General features: G+C 29.6%; 1 protein-coding gene across 1 annotated transcript in view; it reads left to right on the top strand.

Moving 5' to 3' along the window:
• The window catches only part of LOC123298757 (protein couch potato), a 623,626-nt gene that overhangs the window by 545,171 nt on the left and 54,474 nt on the right, over positions 1-23,981 (top strand). Inside the window, exons 3-6 of the mRNA XM_044880852.1 lie at positions 616-693; positions 10,528-10,581; positions 11,615-11,677; positions 18,147-18,288. Coding sequence (XP_044736787.1) covers positions 616-693; positions 10,528-10,581; positions 11,615-11,677; positions 18,147-18,288 — 337 coding nt within the window. The remainder of the gene's footprint in view (positions 1-615; positions 694-10,527; positions 10,582-11,614; positions 11,678-18,146; positions 18,289-23,981) is intronic.

Raw genomic sequence — 23,981 nt, 5'->3', positions numbered from 1 at the left:
GACCACTATTTCCAAACGGGAGTTACTCTATATATTCTATATTTCTAGGAAAATTATCAGATCTTTAAACTGAAAATTTTAGGAAACTTATAAAGACTTTTCATTTTATTATAAAACAAACCACATGTAATATAGAGCAATAAATAATGATCAAACAATAAATTCTCAACAATTTTGGAAAGTTAAAACGAAATTTTCCATAAATAAGCTTTTTGTGAAATTTTTTTAATCGTATCACAATTCTCTGTGAGAGGTAGATATCCGAGATAGCTCATTAAATATAGTTTTTATCAAATAATAAAACTTACTCGTATTAAACCGAGTACCATAGTATTTATCTACTACTTCAAATTTTATATCTTTAACTTAACATACTTTAGTATTATGACCCTAGGCTCTTTTTGCCATAGGTTAAATGCTACTTATTTTGATCACCTAGTCGCAAATACGACCTTCTCGTCCACATTAAACTCCGGGAATTATAACTTTTGTGGCTTGTAAGAGTGTTCCTATGCTCCAGAGAAAAGAGCGTACTTTAGTCTTGGATTCAAGAAAATTTTATCTACTATTACAACTATTTTTTCAATGTGCTAATAAATTTATTTTTTTTTTCAGGTTCGGACATTATTTGTCAGTGGGCTGCCAATGGATGCGAAGCCACGAGAATTATATTTATTATTCCGAGCTTATGAGGTTTGTATTTATTCATTATTTTTCATATGTTTTTGAAATCCAAATTTTCTTGTTTCATGGTAGTAATATGGTAAATTATTCTTATAATATAAAATTCATTTTGTTTTTAACTATTTTTATCGATAAAGTGTATTTGTTAACGCGACATTGCCTTCTACAGTAACGTTAAAGCGAATATAAAATAGCTGGAAACGTATTATTTTTAAAGCACGCATGTTTTTGTGTGTGTGTTTGTTCATAATCTCAAAAAATATGATTATCTTGAAACTTTTTAAAACCATAAATTATTTCCGCAATAGTTATTTTATTGCAAATTAAGAACACATACAAAAATAATTTAATGTAAACAAAAGTTCATTTAAATAATAGAAAAGAATTTTGTCGGGCATAAAGATTTCTCAAGCAGTAAGGATTCGTAAGTATGATAAGTAATCTTAATATTCATCCGTTATTCGAAATACTAAAAAAAAAGAACAAAAAAAAACTTTACGTCGTTACGTCGTTGTAATTTTATTAACCTTGGTGATTTTCGGATTTACCAGGGATCATTTTAAAAGTAGAGGAATGAACTTTAAACTAGGTTCCTTTGAGGAACCGTGTTTTTAAGGAGGATTTATAAAAGTTCATGAAATAGATTTTTATGGCATAGATTTTTACACATTAACGATAAAAACTCTCAAAATCTCTTTTAATAGCGGGTTACACCACTGTCTTTTAATCACGAGTTCGTAAATGAGCAACCCATCTTGTAAACCGTTAAAGATAGAACAAAAGTTTAAATGTAAATGTAAAATGTTCATTATCAAGAATTTTTTGTAAACATCACTGTTTACTCACTAGGGCACACATTAGATGAAATTTTATAGTATGTTTTAATATGGGATTATCAGTTATGTATGTGTGACATGTATATGATATATGTGTAATGTGTAGTGTAGTCATTGAAGCGTCATTGCTCCGAATTTTTTTTACTGTGAACCGATTTGCACGAAATTTTGGAATTAGGCTCATCTTATCCTTAACTTCAATAGCGAAATGATCGGAACTCCGCACCCACTCTGGGGGAGGTTGCCAAAAGTAGAGTAATAGTAGTGGTAGAGTAATCAATACTGTCTATACATGGTATTTCAACAATTAACTCAGTCAATTGTTTGTTTTCACTTGTTTTGGTTAAGTTTACTAGAGCGAATTGAGCTGAAGAAGTTGCTTGAGAACTGATGCCAGAATTTCTATGTTGCAATGTTTTTTTATTACTTCGATTATCCTTTGAATATTGTAATTCGGAAGTACGTGTAAATAATTAATAAATAAGGTAATACAATGTAATACATTATTTAACAAAAAACTTAATTTTTAAGACAATGATCTACAAAAATTACGGGATTAACGTCTCCACGGTGATAACCGTTGATGTCTTTGATTTACCAGTTCTTCAGGCCCGACTGTATTTGTATATAATAAATTGCCTTAAACAGAAAAGGTACAAAATCCTCAAAAAAATTACTTTCAATAATCTATGAATATCTTAACTAGCTATAGAAATGCTAAACGAAGCATAAAAATGTTTTTTTTTCATATATGATTATATACCTAAGTAAATATGTAAAAAAAAAAGAATCCATCTTTCATATATATACCAAATATAAATTTTGTATTTTAGGAGGGATGTTATTATGGATTTTAAACAATAAATCATAGCCACATATAAACCCAAAGCCATCATATTTGCATGATATTCCGCAATCACAAAAAAAATTTGAACGAACGAATGAACGGAAAGTTATTATAATTTATATATTTATTAGGGACTATCACGGCCTGATACCATACCATACCATTCGACTCCTCACCAATATCATAAAAAAACATTTATTAACTAGCTGATATAAAATTATTGTTTTTCTCCTCAAAAATCGAAAAAATGTATTTTATGTTAATAAAAAAAATAAAATTTACGTTTTGAGGTTTGTGGTTGGTAAAATTTCATTGAAATGTAAACTGAACATTTGTGTTGCGGTCGTGCCTGGCCAGCTGTAACCATGTCAAAACCACGAACAAATTTACTCAAATCTCCAATTTAGCGGTAATATTTTAAGATTAAAAATTTTTTTTTGTTTTTTTGGCCATGGATGTATTAAATTTTGGGAAAGTTATGTCATTACACATGATATTTATATTCGCGGTCGGAATATTTAATTTTTGGAATAAAACCTTGCTTTTTTCTAATGACTGATATTTCTGTTTTTTCCTATTAACTTATATCTTGTATTCATTCTGCACAGAGCAGATGATACCCTATAGCCAGCTGTACCTACCCGCCTTTTTGCAGTGAATAAAATTCTAATTAATTTTCTAACAAATTTGTTTGAAAAACGTTATATTTGGAAATATATCTACAATATTCATCTTCAGAAATAAAACTTCGGAGTTTCTTGATTAATGCATATTTATCAAGAAAAATAAATGTTTCTGTAATTTTTCGAATTTAATACCAAGCCACCTTTTAAAGTTTTAATATTTACACCATTTTAAAAGGAAACATTATTACCCGACTGTTAAGCAGTGCTTTTGTTTTTCGCGCATATCTTGTATGTATATATGTATGTTTGTAAATTCCTTTATTACTTCGTATTTTCGAAACGGCTCGATGGTTTTTGACAGTTTATGTATCGCCCAATATACATTTCCCAAGTAAACCCAAGTGACCTTAGATAGTTGTTTGAAAACAAAAACAAAATGACGGATTTTTAATGCGAAAGTAATGCGTTAATACAAAAAAGTTAACCAAGTTTATCGAGCATGGTATCCAAATAAAGAAAATTAAAGGGGGATTACAAGCATAGGGACACTTAAAAGTCTAAAATAAATAATAATAAAAATAAAAAACCCGATTGCGTTAAATAAAATCTGAAAAGAAAGAAGTCCAATAGTAAACATTAATATCTACAACGGCTTAAATCTTCCCAATAATGAGTTCCAAATTTTAAACTCGTTATGTAAACAATTTGATTGAATGCAGTCGGATTTTTATTTTTTTTCAATTATTTATTTCATTTAGAAAATCTTTATTAGTAACAAGAAATTTTTCATAAGAAAAATAGAACAATAATCTCAAATTTATTGAACAAGAGAAAATCATTAGTCTGGACTCTAACGGTCATATTCATTCAGGATAGTATAGGTATGTGAATACACTTCATCATTTATAAATACAATGACAATAGATTATAGGTACCCGATCGTCCGATTCATGTCTCTCGTTCACTATTACAAACGTTATGTACGAGCTAACGATCCAGGAAGAAATCATGACACAATCGAAACAAACAAACTAAATTGTATATTATTTATATAGAAAAAAAGTAATAAACTAGAATGTTGTTGTAATAAATCAAATAACCTCCGTTGTCTCAGACTTTAAATTCATTCACGAATTTCTTCGAATTCTGTGTTATAACCAACGAAAATTATATTAAAAAATAAATAAAAATTATGTTGTCATTAATACTGGAAATATTTGCATGGCTAATTTGGTTTAGAATAAACGTAAAACACGAAATGTATTTTCCAGAGCGTTTAGAAGATTTTTTCAAATAAACAACGTTTTCGAGATGCTAAATTTTGAATAAAAGTTTCGACAACGTTACACCGTCTCATTCAAAGTTATACCTTTTCGAGACAAAAATAATAATCAATTCTGTCTTATAATAATTTATTTTTTTCTTAAGCTAATTTTTCTCGGGCTTGTTGGGATACATTTACGATTGTCCAGGCTTATTTTAATTGATTTTTTTTATAACCGTTTTACTTTTTACTTTTGTCCAGTCAGTCAGTTTGCGTGGTCAAATCATGATCAAATTTTGTTAGCTTAAATCAATCGTCCCATTTGTTTCGGAATTACAAAAACACGAACATATACACACATATTCAATGAAATCCATCTACTAGTTATGATAGAACCGATGGAAATATTCATTATTTTGCTCCACAAATGCGTACACAAAGTAATAAAAGCTGATGCTTTTAAAACAGCTGAACAGACCTTCAGCTGAGAAACGAAAACACCCGACAAAAAAAAATGTTCGTTAAAGATCTTGTAACGTCATAATGTTAATTGAATAGTATACACTGTATACAATCATTAATTAACATTATGACGTTACAAGATCTTTAACGATCTTTTGCGAAAATTTTTTTTTTCAGGCGTTTTCGTTTCTTATTTGAAACAATTTTTTTAAACTGTCTATAACTTTAAAATTATCATGAAAAAAAAATTTGTTTCAAAATCCTCATTCAAGACAGATATAAAATAATTGAAGTAATTTTTTACAATTTATTATTTATTATATTCGATATTTTAATTTAACAGTTACGTATTATTTTTTATATTGTATTATTTCTATTTCACTTACCCCTGCTAATCCATTTTTTAATTTCTTTATATCAAGTTGAAACGAAACATGCGCATTTACATTTAATTTACGTAAACAAAAGAATATTTGTTTTTCATAGAAAATATAGTATAGCGTTTTTTTTTTATTAATGTGGTTTTTATAAAAATATGTATGTCAGTATAACTTTAACAAGATTTTATTGTGGTTTTAGTTGTTTGCGTTGTACCTATTCACTCCGTGTATGAGTTTTGTTTTAGGGAGTTATCATAGTAACGACACATTGCTTTATTAATATAATTGTATAGATAAGCATATAAGTTTATGCTCATAAGAAAACTGACATTTATCAGCGTAACCATTTTTCGTCAGCTTTCGGAATCAGTGCGAATTAAAAGTTTGTCATTATCGCATTTCATCGAAAAAAAAATACGGTTTAAGTTTAAGTTTATCGATAATAGTAGGACAAAGTTATGAACACAGGCAAATGTCTTTACAGCTATTCGTTTTCTGTAGTAAGCGTGTTTTCTTTCGATTAAATGCAATAATGATATATTTTTAAGTCGTATTTCCCCCGAAAGCAGAAGATTTTCGAAAAAATGGTTTAGATGAAAAATATAAGTTTTTTACGAGGATCAACTTTCTAATTTAAAGTGTTTTTATATCTCTTACCACTTAGGATCTAAAATAATTATTAAAGAAAACCGAAGAACCATGTCTAATCTGATGTCAAAACATGATGTCCCCCATCAAACTCTACATCTTTTGCTTGAGCTATTTTTTTAATTGTTTAACTACAAAACGAGCTATTACCCAATTTTTATTCAAACGACCCACCCTGTATCTCTGAGAGGATCTTGATTTATATTTTTTAATTCTACATACTAAAAATACAGTAGAATCTCGATAAGTTAAAGTCCAAGGGAAACACAAAATATTTTAAGTTATAGAGGTTTTAAGTTATCAAGTGTCTATGTTAGGTAAAGGTTAATATAGAGGTATGTACATGTTTCTATGTACCCTAGTTAATATAGAGGTATGTACATGTTTCTATGTAGTTACTGAGGGCCTATACAGAGATTATTTATTTAAGTTATAGAGGTTGCGTATTTTAAGTTATAGAGGTTTTGGGCTCTGATGGGAAGGGAACATAGTATTTTTTGAAGTAACAGAGGTTTTTATGTTACCGAGGTTTAAGTTATCGAGATTCTACTGTATTACAGATAACTGTAATCCATATTTTTCCAATTAAAATTGAAACGCAAAACCTCAATTTGTAATTAACCATTTTTTTTCAAAAAATAAAAATATTACGTTAAAAGTGTGTATACCTTTAAACACTTGTTTTTTCTGTACCCAACCTTTTACATCATAAAATGTTACAAAATAGTTTCATTATGATTAGAAACGGTAATGTTAGAAGTTATGGATAATTGACTTACTTTGTTAAACAACCCAACAACACAGAAATATAATGAAATGCAAATAACATCCGTTATTCATTATTTAAGTACTTGAAGAACATTTTTTACATTTTCTTATATTTTCTTCTTAATGTGAAAAAGTATTTGAAAGAAGAAAAAAAAAACGATAATCCTTTTTAAAACTTCATTGTATGTCATAAAAACACATATTATTGTAATATTTCTTTTAAAAAATAAAAATCAACATAATAATATACCTATTCTCATATCGTTTATAATACAAAGATTTTCTCTCTAAAAGTGAATATAACAATCTAAGTCGTTCTAGAGGATCAACTTTTCTGTTAGCCAAAGTCTTTACAGGGTTCCGTCTTCCAAATGAAAAAAAAGAACACTTTCATTTTCTCCATGTCTGCCTTGGCGAAAAAAAAAATTAAATTCTAAAAATCTTATAGCCTTGTAACTTTGCTATTTTTAACCCCCGAAGTAAAAAAGGGGTGTTATAAGTTTGACCGCTATGTGTGTGTGTCTGTGTTTTAGGTGTTCATAAAATCGCCTAACAAGTCTACTTCCGGTTGTCCGTACGTCTAATAACTCAAAAACGAAACGAAATATTAGGCGGAGGTCTTCATATATCAGGGTGAGATATCAAGCTCAGGTCTTTGTATCAGGAAATTGAAGCCTTCTTCAATATCTTGGTTTGAGATGTCGTAAACTTCGGTTGAACTATAATTTGAGCTTGGATATATTCGAATATTTTGTGTTACATGCGTGTTTTTTTTTTTTTGTTACCTTGCGCACGGAATTGATTTCTCAAATTCTCGAGACATTGAGTGTTTGAATTAACGAGGCATTGAGGCGAGAATACTCGATTAGAAACCCTTGCTTGCATTTATATCCTTGCGTTTATCCAACATATGCGAAACCAAATTGGTACCTGTTATCCCTGTTTGATTCTATGCTACCGATAATTGCATGGTACAATGATCCTTCCAATAGGAATAGGAACTTCTAGACCAAGTACAATTTATTAAGATATGGCATACCATATAATACTTGTATATTACAGTGCAACTATTGTCGTGATATCTCGCATTACCTTAATTGTCAAAATAAAAGCATCGAATTTTTCGTCTAAATATATGATGAATTTATTATAAAATTTAAGTAATCAATTAATATAGACATGAACAGTAAAAGACGCTCACGAAGAGGTACTCAATAAAATTTTGAATGATAAAAACATTTTATCTAATTCTTTAAAAAAAAATAATTTACATAAATAGCAATAAATTATATATTATTTAAAATACCAAAATGATTGCAAATATGAAGAGTTCTACTACGTGCCTATATCTAGTCAGTCTATACATAATTTATTTATATATTTTTAACATTATTTTATTTTAAATGCTACTCTAAAATGTATTTTTAAATTTGTTTAAGTGAAAACAACAGAATGGTTTTTAAATAATTTAAAATATAAAAAGATACGATAATAAAAATTTAAACGCAAATAAATATATAGGAAGGATCGTCAAACTAATATGGTTAGGCTGGTTAGGTTAGAGTGGCTGTCCTGGGGTGGGGCACACTTAGACCATAGGGTCCGTTGTGATACCGAAAAAGTTTTGGTCCATCCCCGGGCACTACTCCATGAACCATTTGGAGCTGTTTAAGAACAGGAGGAGAACTTTGACGTCGACGGACTTCGGGTCGGAGAGGTCGTCCAAGAGAGGCTGGCTCCAGTAAGTCTATCTCCTCATGACAAGAGCTGGGCAGTGACAGAGAAGAAGACATTGTCTCCTCCTCCTCACCACTGTGACAACTCCTGCAGTAGTCATGATACACTGCCAGGCCCAGGCGTTCAGCGTGCCTGCCGCCCAACCAGTGTCCTCTAACAGCCGCAAAAATTTTGCAAACAAAGGCCCTTGGAAGTGATATAAAATCTTCGGAACGCCGGCGATTGTACTAAGACCATGTCTGTCTTGTAGTACCACAAGTACTGTCATCCCTCCATCTAAGATTGGCTCTTTTTAAGATATCCTCTTTGAGGAGCAACTTGCAGTTCTCAATTGTGCCATTTCTGGCAAGCTCGTCGGCTTCGCAATTTCCTGGAAAGTCCCTGTCAAACTAACATCGGCTTTCTACATATTGTAAACTCGTTATTTAAAAAGTTTGGCCTAAGCCAAATAGAGCGATTGCGTGTTTCAGTTACCGCAATGTATCCCTGGAGAACGCCACCGCTCTCCAGCGAAATCAGACGTTAAAGAACATTTTAGAGAATTTTCGAGAATATGTATAATTACTCAAAATCGCTTGGGCAAAAAAAATACTGTAAGGAATTAAGTAGTATCAATTCTAGTTAAGCAATTAATTTTCTCTAGTACAGGGATCTTCGGCGGGAAATGGAAATCGTCTATCGTAGCGAATAATTCAGAAGAACCGTGAAAAATTAATGGCATGGGTTCCTCAGTTTTTTATTTCAGGTGTTCAAAATAAGGGTGTGAGTGTCGCGTTCTTTGCATAAGAATTTAAATTTCAAATCGTTTCTGTGGCTATTTCCACCAATTTTGATACACATTAATTTAAAACCCCAAAAGTTATTATTTTTGAAAGTGAAAATAATAATTATCCATCAAGAGATATTCTGTAACTTTTTCAGCTTTTGTGAAATACACTGTCAATGAAAAATTGAAAATACATAAAATAAAACTGTGACAAAAGCTCTCGGTTTTCAGAATCGGAGCTCATTTCGTTTTTTTGTATTATTTTCTTAACATAATCTCTTAAACTTTCCCCGTTGCTACGGTCACGGGTTTAGACTTCCATATAACTACCATATTTAAAATTTTATAAATATTTGAAAGTAATTTATTATTGAGGGACACCCTATACAGACACATTTACCCATTTCCGTGAATGTTTTTTGTCATATAATTGATTGATACGTATTGGAAAATATAATGGCATTTTGGCATGTAAAAAAACAACCATTTCTCAACCCAATATACCAAAATATTCATTCTTTTTTATTGTTTATATTTTTTATGTTATTATTCATTCATGCTGGTAGTGTCTTCATTATTACATGCATAAAATTAATGTAAGTAATGTATAACGCACGATCGCATTAGTACATACTGACTAATGACTACGATTTGAATTAAGTCATATTTAGTCGCATTATTGGCATTAAAATATTTCCTTTATTTTATTTACGTCATGGTGTATAAAGTCACGAAAATGAAATACTAAAAAAAGTTCGAAAAATTTGAACAGTAAGGTTTGAATGTGGTATTCTGCATTTGATTTGTTAGAGCGTCAGGAAATTTTGTGACCTAAATTGATTTATAAGAAATTAAAAATATGAAATTTGCATAAATAATATGCATTTTATAATTGCATTTTAAATTGACCGTAAATATACTAAATTCAAAATTCAGTTAATAGTGATGAAAATGATTCAAAACTTGTAACCCGGGGATTTTTGAGGTCATTGAACACGAATATAGCGTAAAAATTGGTCTCCGAGGTTCCTGGTGTCCCTATATAAAATATACGGTTTTATAGATATATTTATATAATGGATAAATCAAAAGTGGAAATTATCTTTAAAAATTAAAAATACTTTTTGAACAAGCAAACTTTTATGTAATTTATCCAATAATTCTATAAAATAAATCTTCGTAGACTAAAAAGTAAAAATAAATTTTTCTAATAAAGGACGTATATTAAGAATAAAAACTTGAGTTGCTGAATACTAACCTCCGAAGTATTCCTTGAAGTAAATCAGAGAGTATTGCATCACGTAAATATTCAAAATAATTTTCAATTCCTTATGGATTTGCGAAAACAGACAGTTCCTATTGATTTGCTAAGTACATACGAAAGCTTAATTCAACTACCAAAATAATAATTTCGAAAAAAGAGCTACCAAAAAATTGCAGCCATAACTAATTTGTAATCAATTTTGATACACTTAAATTTTACTAATTGAATTTTTTTTTATTTTTCAGGGATACGAAGGTTCACTATTAAAAGTCACAAGCAAAAATGGAAAAACGGCATCAGTAAGTATATTTTTTAACTATTACCGTATTTTCTTTTGACGTACAGCCCTTCTCGCAAAACAGTTTTTCTTCAAGAAGCATGACTTTACTTTTTGAATGGTTTTTGGCGTGATTAATACGAATATTGAGAGCAAAATTGCATGAGCAAGCCACGTTTTCGAGAAATTTGACAATTAATATAGAAAAACTTTTTTCTCACTTAATTCGAAGTCATGTTTTTTCAGGGAACATTTCTCACAAAAAAATTTACGCCATCAGAAATTACCATTATTTTTCCTTCAAAAGCCATTTTGAATTTTCGGAATTCTTCACACAGGAAAAAGACAAATTGATAAACAAATATACAAGGTTCTTTAACTAACTACAGAACTCTTGATTTTCTAAATAAGCTTATAAAGACGAACGAAAAAACTTTTTAATAAATTTCGATCTGAGGCCTTATTTCCAAGAAAATTAACCTGATCAACTTATCGAAGGAGAGGGCACTTAAAAATAAAAGAATTTCTGTATCGTGACTAGGGGTAGGAGGGTTTTTTATAAAAATGTAATTTCAATTTTAAAATTTCGAAATTTTTAATTAAATGAATCTGTCTGTTTATGAGTTTAGCTCCTAGCTAGAGATATTTATGTATAGCTCAAAAAGCACTTTTCCATTCCTTAACTTTTAAGCTTCTTCATTGATATATATTATGTGGGCGTACGCCTTTCTCTGCCAATAATCAATAACGATGAATTTGTTAAGGAAAAAATATTCAACATAGAAATTAACTTCAACAGAAGAAAATGCATCATTGGAGCTTTATCTCGAAAAAAAACAGCCAAACAAAGATTCTGTAAACCATAGATATCGTTGTGTTTATATTTCTTACATTTATTTCTCTAGACTTGTATATACGTATTATGATTCTTCGTATATATCTATCTACAATCTATTTTCAAACATCTTGAAGATATTTATATAATTTTTTTCCTTTAAAAAAATTTTCTTCAAATAAATTATAGTGTTTATTAACGCAAATCAATTCTCTTACAGCCGGTTGGTTTTGTAACATTTCACACTCGAGCTGGTGCGGAGGCTGCTAAACAAGATTTACAGGTGGGTCTCTATAATAAAATATAATATTTATAAGAATATCTAATCAATTTATTAGTCTGGGTGCCTTTCAGTTATTCTGTCATTAATAACTTCAAAATAAAACTTCTAGAAATGGGTGCATGCCTTTCTTAATTATGTATATCCTACCAACTTCTTTCTCTTCGAAAACTTCACAAAAATGCGTTGAAATTTACGAATATCCTGTTTTTTCAAATTGAAATTGTAGGATCAAATTTTTTGTCCGAAATAAACTGAAACTTTTTATTTGTGAGAATTTTCGTACCGTTAAAAATTCATAAATTAAACATAGTTATCAACGCACGGGAGCATTTCTCTAGGTGTATTTATCAATGATATTAAATGCTGACGAGCAACCAGACTATATCTGAAAATTTATATTTTTATATTAAATCATAACTCTTCTTCTCTATACATCAAATATATAAATATATATAAACGGGAACAAAAATTTATCCTGAATGCATTGAAACTTTAAAAAAAAAAAACAAATATTGTTTGAACAAATCTTTGTTTTCTTTTATCATACGAAGAAAATCTTGTTCTTATTATTTTGTTCTTTTTACATTACGAAAAGCAACTTCTTTATTCTTAACCTTTTTACAAAAATAATATAGAGTGGTTAGAAATAAGGTTTGACTTTTTTTGGTTTAATATGATCGGTTATTCTAATACTTTGAGTATCAAATAACTTCATAGATTTTCATTATTATATCTCCTCTAATTAGGAAATACATGTAGATAATCAGAACTATTTTATTTCCAAACCCATGGAATGTTCTGTGCAAGAACATATTTATTAAAGAAATGAAACCTCCTTTGCTGACCTATAAGCTCCCGTGCCTGAAATTAATGCACCTATCTGGGCGGAGTGGTCTAGTCATCGGTCGTTTCGTACTTTGTACTGGGCATCAGACTGCTTAAATGATTGAAGAAAAAAAATTGAAAACAAAAGAGCACCTGATGAGCAGTACAAAGTACGCAATGACCGACTCGCTCAGATAGACGCCTTTTGTCTTGCTACCCTCTCCACCCTAATTTTACATTCTTACTTTATATGTCCTTGGTCCTGTGATTTTAATAATTTCTTTATAAGTACTTAGTAATCATAATCTTTATGAGTTAAAATTGACGTTCCAGCAATGCATGGAAACAAGAGGACTTACAAAAAGCTTTAATCCTAATTTCTCGAAGACTTTTAAATTGATCTCAAGCTTTGAAGATAAATGTCCATAAAAATATAATAGAATCGCACGCTTTTAGTAATTTCAAAAAAATATTTAAAAGCCAAATGAGCGATGGAAAGGAATTTCTTTTCAAGGTAGCCTTAAACAGGACAATATACAATCTTAACTTGAAAACGGTTAGAGAAAAATGCAAAGAACACAGCTCAAAATGTATTTTAAAAACAGTTAAGGGCTCAGCACAAATATCAAAGTATGATTAGAAATTCGTTTCTATATTCAATTAATTGTGTCGAACTCGTAAGGGATGCTCGGGGAGAAAATATTAGTTCTTTAACCGTTTTAAGTTTATGTTCTAGCTCAACAATGCTTTAGAACAACCGATTTTATAATAAGTTAATAATGATTTGTGTCATTGTATACAATGCTTTTAAAAACACAAACGTGAGATAATTTTAATTCAATTTAGTTCCAAGTTTTCGAACATTTGTATATAAAAATATTGTATTTTGTTCAATTTCCTAGTTTAATTGTTTGCTAAAGCGTCAATTTTAACCTATAACAATTTCATCGTGGAATATTACCAGCATTAAACAAAATTAAAACCATAACAGTTTCCACGAAATTGGAAACAATAAAATTTTTGGTATATTCTGATACCTCTTATTTCAGTTTTCAATGTATTTAACCCAATATTTTCGTTTTATTATGACAACAACAATAATAATAAAACCAAAGTTTTTGACCACTCTGTATTTAACATACGCTTTCTGTTTCTTTTCTTTTCTTCTTTTTTTATTTTCGATGTACATAATTTTCCACCAATTTCAACAGTTTGGGTAATGAAATATTCAATATTTATATCAATTTGATTATAAAAATGAAATCGATTTTCTTATCTATTTATGGATAACACTTTTTTTGATATTGATGTAATTTTCGACAGATAAAATGAACACGTTTACTTAAATTTTCTTTTTGAATGAAAATTTTTATCTTATTTTCCATTATTGTGATTGATAAAAATATTTACAAAATTGATAGGAAGTTGATAAATAGCAAGCATACTGTTCTAAATTCTAAATTTACAGCGAACTATTTAAATACGCCAAAACATTCGGGAATCTGATTACATGAAAACAGATTCATTTCATCCTAAAATATAATAAAAAATACAATAGCGTTCGTCATTCTCATTTAATTACATAAGAAATTAAGTAAACTTTCAAAACTGTCTGATACCGTACATACAGTGTGTTGCATTTAAGATGAAGACAACCTCATATTTTCATTTCATTTAATTCAAGGCGATGGGTCACATTTTTTAAGATACTTAACCAAAATCTGATCTTTAAACTTATCCAACTACAAATTGACAAATAGAACCGATTCTTTATATTTTGCCGAGCATCAGAGATGTTTAGAGATATCGAAAAAAACTACTAGAAAAAGTAAAATATTTTTTTATACCCATACAAAAATTTTGATGACAAAATTCGCATTTTTAATTTGTTCATTATTCGGCTTTACTCAAAATTCATTCATCATTATTACATCAAATATTCAAGTTTATTGAAATATTTGACTACACAACAGTTTAAAATTATCAATTTATCCAGTTTTTACATTCCATAGCGCACCAGTAATAAAAGTTTATTTTTTAATTTTATAACTAATGTGCTATGGAATGTAAAAACTGGACAAATTGATAATTCAATAGTGTTATGTTTTCAAATATTTCAATAAACTTGTTATAATTTTGAGTAAAGACCAAAATAATAACCAAATTTAAAATTTTGTCATAAAAATTTGAGATATCTCTGACCATCTCTGACGCTAGGCAAAATATTAAGAATCAGCCCAAATTGTCAATTTGTAGTAGACTGAGTTTAAAGTTCTGATTTTGGTTAAGTAACTTTAAATAAGTAACCCATCACCCTGTATGATTGTGCAAAATTTCAAATTGATATTCCTATAAATAACGAAAATATATGAGCGTGTCTTCAACTTAAATGCGACACACTGTATGTGGGTGTCTTCTAAAATGCGACACCTTGGATGATACAATACAGAAATGTACACATTTCTACCTAATCATGCAGTAGCTTAGTAGCAGGATATTTTCACGGAATATTAGAGATTATTGGTTCAACTCCTACCAAGAGGTGAATTTTTATTCAACCAGTTTTATTTTAAAGACTATTGTATTTTTTTGAAATTCAAACTGTTTAAATTGGAAAACATTTCACACAAATACTTACAATTATACTTTATACAGGCTTCTTTTTTTTAAATATTCAATGTAGCCTATATTTATTATTTGCACGTAAAATAATTACATAAATATAATTAATAGCCGCAAATTTGCCACATTTTACTATCAACCAGAAATTTAAAAAAAAAAAAAGAAACTGACAATTATTCTTTTCAATAATTTTTATAATTAAACACTTTTTAGCACAGTGTGCGTACATTTTGCTAACACGCAGCATTATTCTCTCTATCTATTAGTATAGGGTATGGTGTCACAAACTCAAGAGAAAAATTGTTTCTGGTTAAATTTTTTGTTTGAATTTTCTGAAGGTCCCGTCAAAGTATACAAAAACATAGTTTTTTATCTGAAAATGCTTTAATTCGCACCTCTTATGGGAAAATATAAGGGAAAGATGTCTGACATCAAACGATCCCGCCATATATGATTGGAAATTGACTTCTGTAAAACTTTTTCTAAACCCCTTTAAAATAATCTTTGGGTCATTTTGATCAAAAGCTCTGGCGGCCACAAAAACTTTTAAAGAGTAGTTTTCGAGCTACGGGTGTTCAAAGCTACGAATATATTATAGTTTTAGTATATGACTAGGAAAATGGCTTCCTGTAAAACTTTTTCTAACTGCCCCCAAAATGTTCTTCAGATTGTTCTGATAAAAAACTCTCACAGCCACAAAACTTTTTAACGAGTAGTTTTTGAGCTACGAGCGATCAAAGCTACATATACGTTATAGTTATATAAGCCGTAGCTCGAAAACTACTCGTTTAATAATTTTGTGACCGTGAGATTTTGATCAGAATAATCTGAAAAACAATTTGAGGTGGGTTAGAAAAAGTTTCACAGAAAGCCATTTTCCTATCTTATATTGTGAGTTTCTTTGCCACATTACCCATAAAAATGTAAAAGTAGACAAAAAACGAAGAAGTTTTAAGCGTTCAAAGATTGCTGCCCATCCTTTCATGCAAGACAGAGTTTTATATGCAATCTCTATGGCGATACTATTCAATGACGGACGGCACTATTCTACATCTTCCTCTTTGTTTAATAAAAGATTAAAACGTTCATATTTTGCATACTTCTATACATTTTCAAAAACCAATTTCACTTTCTTGTCCTTACAATGAGAATTCTTCACCAGAAGTGATAAAAAAAATTTAGTTATCATCTCCATTCTAATGGTCAGTTGATTTAAAATATTGTGCATATTCGGCCAGTTTTCTTATAAAATTTTCTTCTATACAGCCAATCATTGGTATCTACTTCTTAAACTTACAACCCTGAAAGAGAATTTTGACGCAAAAATAACTATTTCTTAAATATTGCATACAAATCCATATTTTTAAATTACGAACTTCTATATCATAAAACTTGACAACTTAAGTAACGCAATATCTTCTTCAGGCTGTTACGAAATAGATTCGCCATATTATCAAGTCAAATACACGTTTTCGTGCATTTCAATGACCTTGTAGAAGATTCAAATAAAAAAATTAACCCATAATATTTTTCGAGGTAAGCTACCACGCCCTTTACTATTATGTACAGTACAAGCTTAAATTATTTTATCGTAAATATGGTTTCTTTTTGAAATTTTTGAAAGACTTTATTTGATTTTTTAACGAAATTTTTACTTAGAAATAAATTTTTTTGTGCTTTTCAGCCATACTGAATTTTTTTTAAAACAACTGTATACAATTAGAATAACATGGTTCTTTAAAGTAATTTTTTTTAATATTTAATTTTCCTCTCACCAGCAAAGAGCAATAAAAAGTTTAGACCTTTGCTATTTATTATAAATGTATGATGAAAGCTTTATATGGAATAAATGGTTCTTGTTCAATATAAGAAGTAAATACAGGTTGTAGCACAAAAACGTGTGATTTTTAAAAGCGCTGTAATCAAAAAGAAAAACAAATTATTGGTTTGTCATTTCAAAATACACCAAAAAAAGCATTTAAGAAAATTACAGAAATTTTTAACTCAAATGTAAATTGTATTTTTGAATAAAGTTAATTAAGCCATTTTTCTTGTGAGATTTCCCGAAAAGAGAATGATCAGGATAGATAGAAACTATACCAGAATAAGCGACCTTGAACATCCGAAAAAATATTAACGCTTGAATGGAGATCATCTTGCTGAAGTTGTTTTTGAAGTTAAGCTACATTTAGTTAATTTACTTGAATGGTTTTTTCAGTTATTTAAAAATTTAGTTTACTTAAAAAGATTATTTATAATTCACTTGAAATACGATTTATGTAATTTTCTTAAATGTTTTTTATATTTTTTATTAGATGGTAAAAAAAGTTTTTGGAAAAATTAATGAGCTTTTGTTTTACAGCGTTTTCTAAATCAAAAACTTATCTGCCCTATCCTGTAATGTAAATTAATATTATATCTTGATTTAAATTTATGTAGTCAAAATTTTCAAAAATTTTGCAATTTTCCGGCATGTGGAAACGTTTTTGCATAAATATTCTTTTTCATATAACCAAAGACAACGAACATATGCATAAAATACAACGTAATAATAATTTTTATTACCCAAACCTTTGCATATTGGATAGCACGACATTATGACCATAAAAGAACCGAGCATAGAAAGAATAAAATTCTAAAACAGCCATGTTAATTATCGTTCATTTTTGAGAATTTTAGGATTAATATTTGTCATAATAATATTAATAGGATTAATCATTATTACTTCTTAATAAACGAAAAAATCTCAAAATTACAAATCATAATTAACGAAACCTTCTCTCGTGCATGGTACGCCGAATATAAAAAATTATATAGATCACTAGAAATGATCAAAAATAATTCAAAATTCAGTATGGCAATTTTTTACGCATTACAATCATGATCAGCAGGTAGAAAAAATTGGCAAAATAATAAACACTTTTTTTGAAATAAAATTGATTTTTTTATAAAATAAAAAAAAAAAGAATGAAACCAAATAGAAACATCACTTTCACTTGTTTTTGTGGGCAATTTTTTGCAGCAGGGCGTAAGATTTGATCCTGACATGCCTCAAACAATTCGATTGGAGTTTGCAAAGAGTAACACGAAGGTTAGCAAGCCCAAACAGCAGACCGCTAATACAGCCACTACGCACCCTACTCTGATGCACCCACTCACTGGACGTAAGTACTATAGTCACCCCTTAAACAACAACATGCTTTCATTTTTATTTTGTTTTTTATTTTTTGTTTTAATGTAGTTTTTGTAGAATTTTCATGCCATTTTTTTCATTCATTTAGTAATTAGTTTATCTACACTATTAATCAAAAATTTAAATTTTAAGGGATGATTATGATGTAGCAGTAGCAGAAAAAAAAAGCTTTTAACCTATTTTAGAGATTTCAAATCAATCGTATGCCATCTATTACTATACTAGCTTCATAGGCAATTTTATTACAGATTTAATATACAAATTACATAATGAACAAAATTAAATCTGAATATCATATCTCTAGCCTGTTTTTTCTTACATTTTTAGACCGTTTAGATTTTTATTCGTCACTTACCAGTACGGTAAGCTTGAAAATGAGAGATAAATCATGGATTTGATAACGTAGTAAGGAAGATATCGTGTACCCCTTTTTAATATATGGCATTCGCTAGTGGTGACATAAATAAAGTAAGTCATACAAGTCATATGTCTTTTTTTTCCGCTACTGTTACCCCTTAAAGGGTTTTTTTTTGTTGAATGAATTTTTAACAAATATTGGAATATATATCGATATACTGAAATTTTTGATTAATAATGTATGTTAGTATTAAGCACATTCAAATATACACTTTATTTTCAAGGTTACCTTATTTTATGCTATTCAACTTTTTCTAGTTAATTATTCTAATTAATTACACTTATATCTTTTATTATTAACTATTCATCTTATAAATTATAGTTTTTGAATCGGAATCTTAAGACAATTTAAAACTCCGAAAACTTTTTTATCGTAGGCCAGACATGCCAAAATAAAAAGACCGAAGAAATGTATTTACTTCTAATTCTGTTTATATCGAAATTATCTACGTTACTATAAGATACAAAACATTTAGTATCTTGGTATTTTATTAACATATAGGCGCTTTTACTCCGTCCCACAGGATAAATTGATTTGCCACAGGGGCAAAGAGGTATTGGCCAGCAATTACCTAGTTGCGTCTGTGGCGAAATCAATAATCATTTTCACTTTTTATATTTATGTTTTTTATGCCATGTGTGTCGAATTTATTGGTTCAATCAAACAGATTAATACAGAATGAAGAATACAAACTAAGTGTTTTTTTATGGGAATGTTAAATTTTTGGTAAAAAATGCAATGGGATCTTTGTACCCACCTTTTCTTACAAGGTCACTAAAACGGCCCCTTTTGAGAAATATTGAACAGTTCTAAAAATTTGAACAAATAAAAAGAAATTGGCATGCCAATACTGCAACATTTGAATAAAGAAACCAAAAATATTTCGACGTGATACATACCTAGAATATTTTGGCTATAAATTACATTTTTTCTTAAGGGGATCATTATAGGACACCTTCTCCTACGATGTTTCGTCATCAAATCATTAACAAACATTTTACCGACCACACTGAATGTTTAAAGATGTTGATTATTTTAGTCCTTAATTATTACATTTTATACATAATGATAATCTATGCCATTCATTCATATATTATAGAAATTAACCAGAGACTTAACAAAATGTAAACAAAGGCGGTTACAAATTGTACTTTCATGTTAAAAATCTATAGGTATCTGAGTAAATATTCTACATAAATTCTGAATAGGTAATACTCCTGTCATTCTCATAAGGCTTAATAATGTCTTAGAGTATGAACTCGCTGTTGAGCAAATAATTCATGTTCAGACTTACACATTTCCAGACAACATCTTGAAGTTTACGAAAATGAACTGGCTAGAGACTGGAAACTATAGGCTCGACACTAGAGACTACGAAAATTAAAGTTTTTTCTTATGAAGTAAGTATGTCAAAAATTTTTCCAATTTTTCAGACACATATAAGAAAGGTTAGATGGACGGGCTCGTTCGGAGACGCCGACACTTATTCGGAGGCCTGAGACTCATTTTGTTGCCCTATTCCACCTTTTTCGCTGCCTTTCATTTATTTTAGGAGATTGAGTGAATCCTTTTTATACATATATACATCAGAAGGGCTTTGACTTTAAAAAAAAAATTGTGCCCAAAGTCTAGTTAACAAAACATACTTAATAAATAAGTTAATGTTGATAAACAAATAAAAAAATTCGATGAAAAAATCTGCGTAGAGCTTGTATGGTAGAACTACATAAAGCAGGTGTTGGCCATGAATTCAAGAGGCTCGAGTTCAGATCCTGGTGCTAGTGTATTTTTGTCAATTCTCTTTAACCATCGCAGCTATTTAATTTCAGTTTTGTAGTGACGACGGGCGTTTGAACTAAGCCATCAGGGACTTTTTCAGACACGTTAATTAAGTGGGGTAAATAATTAAACCTTCCTTACTTCCATTAGTTAAAGAAAACCTTCTAAACAATCTTAATATTGACAAATAGACATTAATTCATAATTCACAATAGCACTTACATCTAAGATTTAATCTTGCTACAAATTAGGTATCGAAAATAGTATAAAATCCTTGCAGACCCCGACTCTTGGACTAATTATTTAGTTATGACGAAAATAATAAACAGCCCTATGTAAAACATGTTCATATTGTCAGTTGGTTGGCTATGAAATATTCGTTGCTAGGTTCAGTTTGTATAACACAACTAAATATTAATGAAAACGTATGACTAATTTAATAGTAATGTACTGCCATATCTCTCTCTCCGATGAATTTGAGATGGAATGAATTATAACCTACTAACGAAGAAAGTTCAAATGCCGTCATATTTTGTAATGTGTGTACAAATATTTATAATATAATAGAGGATGTCCTAGCTATACCTTGAACTTAAACCAGACGCACTTACACCAGAGCCAAAGGAGTCGCTGCAATACTTAGTAATTGAGGCTCCCTGCATAAGAAAAGTTCGCATTTATTATTAAGAGCACCAATTAATCATCTTTGATTTGAGTGATATTTCAAGGTCAATAAAAATTTTACTAGAAGTTCGTGGCTTTTAATGACAAGAGAAAAGTTTTAAAAACTCTGTAGTGCCTTTATAACGTTGCCTTAAATTCTGAATATGATTTTTAGACCCATAATAGCCTATAAGATTTCTGCGTGGTCCTTTGTTATAATGATTTTTTGGGCTACTATGTAGATTAGCCAAACAGCAGTAACTTTTAATTAAAGGAAACTGATTTTGTAAGGATAGAGGCGAAGTAATTTGCAAACCTTGTTGGGGTATTTTGCAGTTTTTCTACACGAAGTATAGACATATAACTTCATAGTGCCCTTCAAATTTGATACAATGCACACTACACCAAATGCTTAACCAACAACCCTCCCCCATATTATTAATGTACGGAAAATAAAAGTTCAAAATAATGACACGAAAGGTCATTGTTATCAATGCATAGTCGCTTGTATGACTCTATGTATGCTTAGATCTTTAAAAGTACGCAACGAATTTTGATGCGAGTTTTACTATATAGAGTGATTCAAGAGGAAGGTTTTTATGTATTATTTTTATATTTTTATATACATACATAGTATGGTAGAGTAAAGGGTTGAAATAGGGGTTGAAACACTTGTGCATCAAAAACTTCAAAAGTTGTGCATTGATTAAGCTCAAATATTGACAAACAGTTTCAAGGATTGTTTTATCTATTTTTAACCTTTTGGTGGGTGGAAATGTCCTCTTATAGAACTCGTTTGCAGTTTGTTTTCAGCAATACGCTGAATGCTCATTTTTAAAAACAACTTAAAAATGATCAGGGTCTTTTCTTGCCTTTAATAATGACACAGAAGATTTGTTTTATTATAGAAGTATATTTCTCGTTTTAAATTCATTTATACAAGGTCTCAATATGTATCTGTACTCGAAACAGCAAAATAATATATTACGTGTATTCTTTCTAGGTTGAGACAGCGCGATAGACATAAAATAACGACAAAAGTAACAAATCACTTAAATAGATGGACATTTGTTAGAACTATTGTTAGAATACTTTAAAATGATGCACATTACATGCAGCTTTTTTAAATTCTTAAACGAAAATGATTAACGACCTGATGTGACAATCTGTATAATAAAATATGAAGAACAAGCACATCTATATATTATACGATATAGTTACTATAATATTCATTCATTCATTGTTTGCGACAAGCAAAGAAGCAAACCAAGCCACTCAAGCAATAAATGCACCAATGTTTCTGAAATATGTACTTACTGGTTAAGTTTGTATATTTATCATACATATACCCTACAATTACATTCAAACCAAAATACACTACAGGATGATTAAAATTCTATAATAATTGGTATTCACTGGTCAATTCCAGATTTGAATAGATCTAGTCTGGCTTTATAAAGACTGGGCCTACTCTAGTTTAATCTTATAACAACTTCTGCCATTTGCCTTATGATCATATTGCCAGTTTACACAGATGTATAAGAAATAAGTACAAGGCAATTAAAAAATGTTGCACATGATAATAGACTGCAAGTCCAATGCTGAAATTTTTGGGGTGAAATGACTAACCAGGAATCATGTTGAAAAAGATGCTCCTAAACGTAAAAGTTAGTTTAAGCACTATGGTGTTAGTTCTGCGTGGTACAGGTGACAATATGAAAGTTACACCTCCAGGTATCTCACCCCTGCATAGCAAATATGTACGGCGTTGGTGAATAATAGCTCTGCATAGATATTTGATGCGAATTACATAAATACCGTAAAGAAATAAATCCGGTAACTTCGGTACCCGAAGTTAAAAAAAAAACCCTCGTCATTTCGGGCATTTATGTTATGTGCTTGGAATACTTATACAGAGGTAGGATCCAGCAGCGCCGTATATGTTTGCTGGTTCAGCTTTGAAATACCAAGGGGTGTGACCTCCATATTATCCCCTGTACTCACCTGTATGTCGCAAAATTGACGCCATGGTGCTTAAACTTATCTTTGAATTTTATACTTCTCTTTCTCTTCAAAATCATTTTTGAACTTTCACGAATGATAGCAGGAAGTCTCTTCAATGATTCAGTAATGCGTGGAACACACGAGAAGATCCTCAAATATTTCGGAAACAAAAGATATTTTCTATTTCCAAACATCATTCAAATTTATTTTAATTGGCGCAACGTTTCCTCTTTCGATTTTCGTGGATAAAACAATTCGGGCTATGGGTTTAAATAACAAATTGAGTGTTGCTCTTATGAGGGGTTAAAATATTATATTATTATTCAATTTTTTTAGTAGTGAAATAATTATTATGGAAAATTAAAACTAAATTTGTAATGGTACCCTTAGTTTCCTTAATATTGAATTTATTTACCAAGGAATGGGCCTTGATTCAGTTCTAAAATTTGTTATTTTATAAAGGTAATTATTTTGTAATAAAAGTAATTTTGTACTAATATCAAGATTATTCTATTCAGATATTTCATTAAAAAACTGATCTTGTAAAAATCTGTCAAGAATTGCTGATTGAATTGGTAAGCAGTGTGTACTTTGACAAGATGTCATCAACCAATCACCCTATACAATAATAATATGTATATCTCTAATGCAATATGAATTTTAATCTAATTAGTAATTACTTCTATAATTAACGACATAGAACGAACGACATTTTCATCCAAACATTCTATGTTCGTACTTCTTCTCATCTTGTCTATTGGGGATTAACTATGCTTTATATAGTTTAACTAACTGTATGT

The sequence above is a fragment of the Chrysoperla carnea genome, chromosome 4 (assembly GCF_905475395.1).
Source record: "Chrysoperla carnea chromosome 4, inChrCarn1.1, whole genome shotgun sequence".
In the NCBI taxonomy this organism is placed as follows: Eukaryota; Metazoa; Arthropoda; class Insecta; order Neuroptera; family Chrysopidae; genus Chrysoperla; species Chrysoperla carnea.
This window is presented reverse-complemented; position numbering and strand designations above follow the sequence as displayed.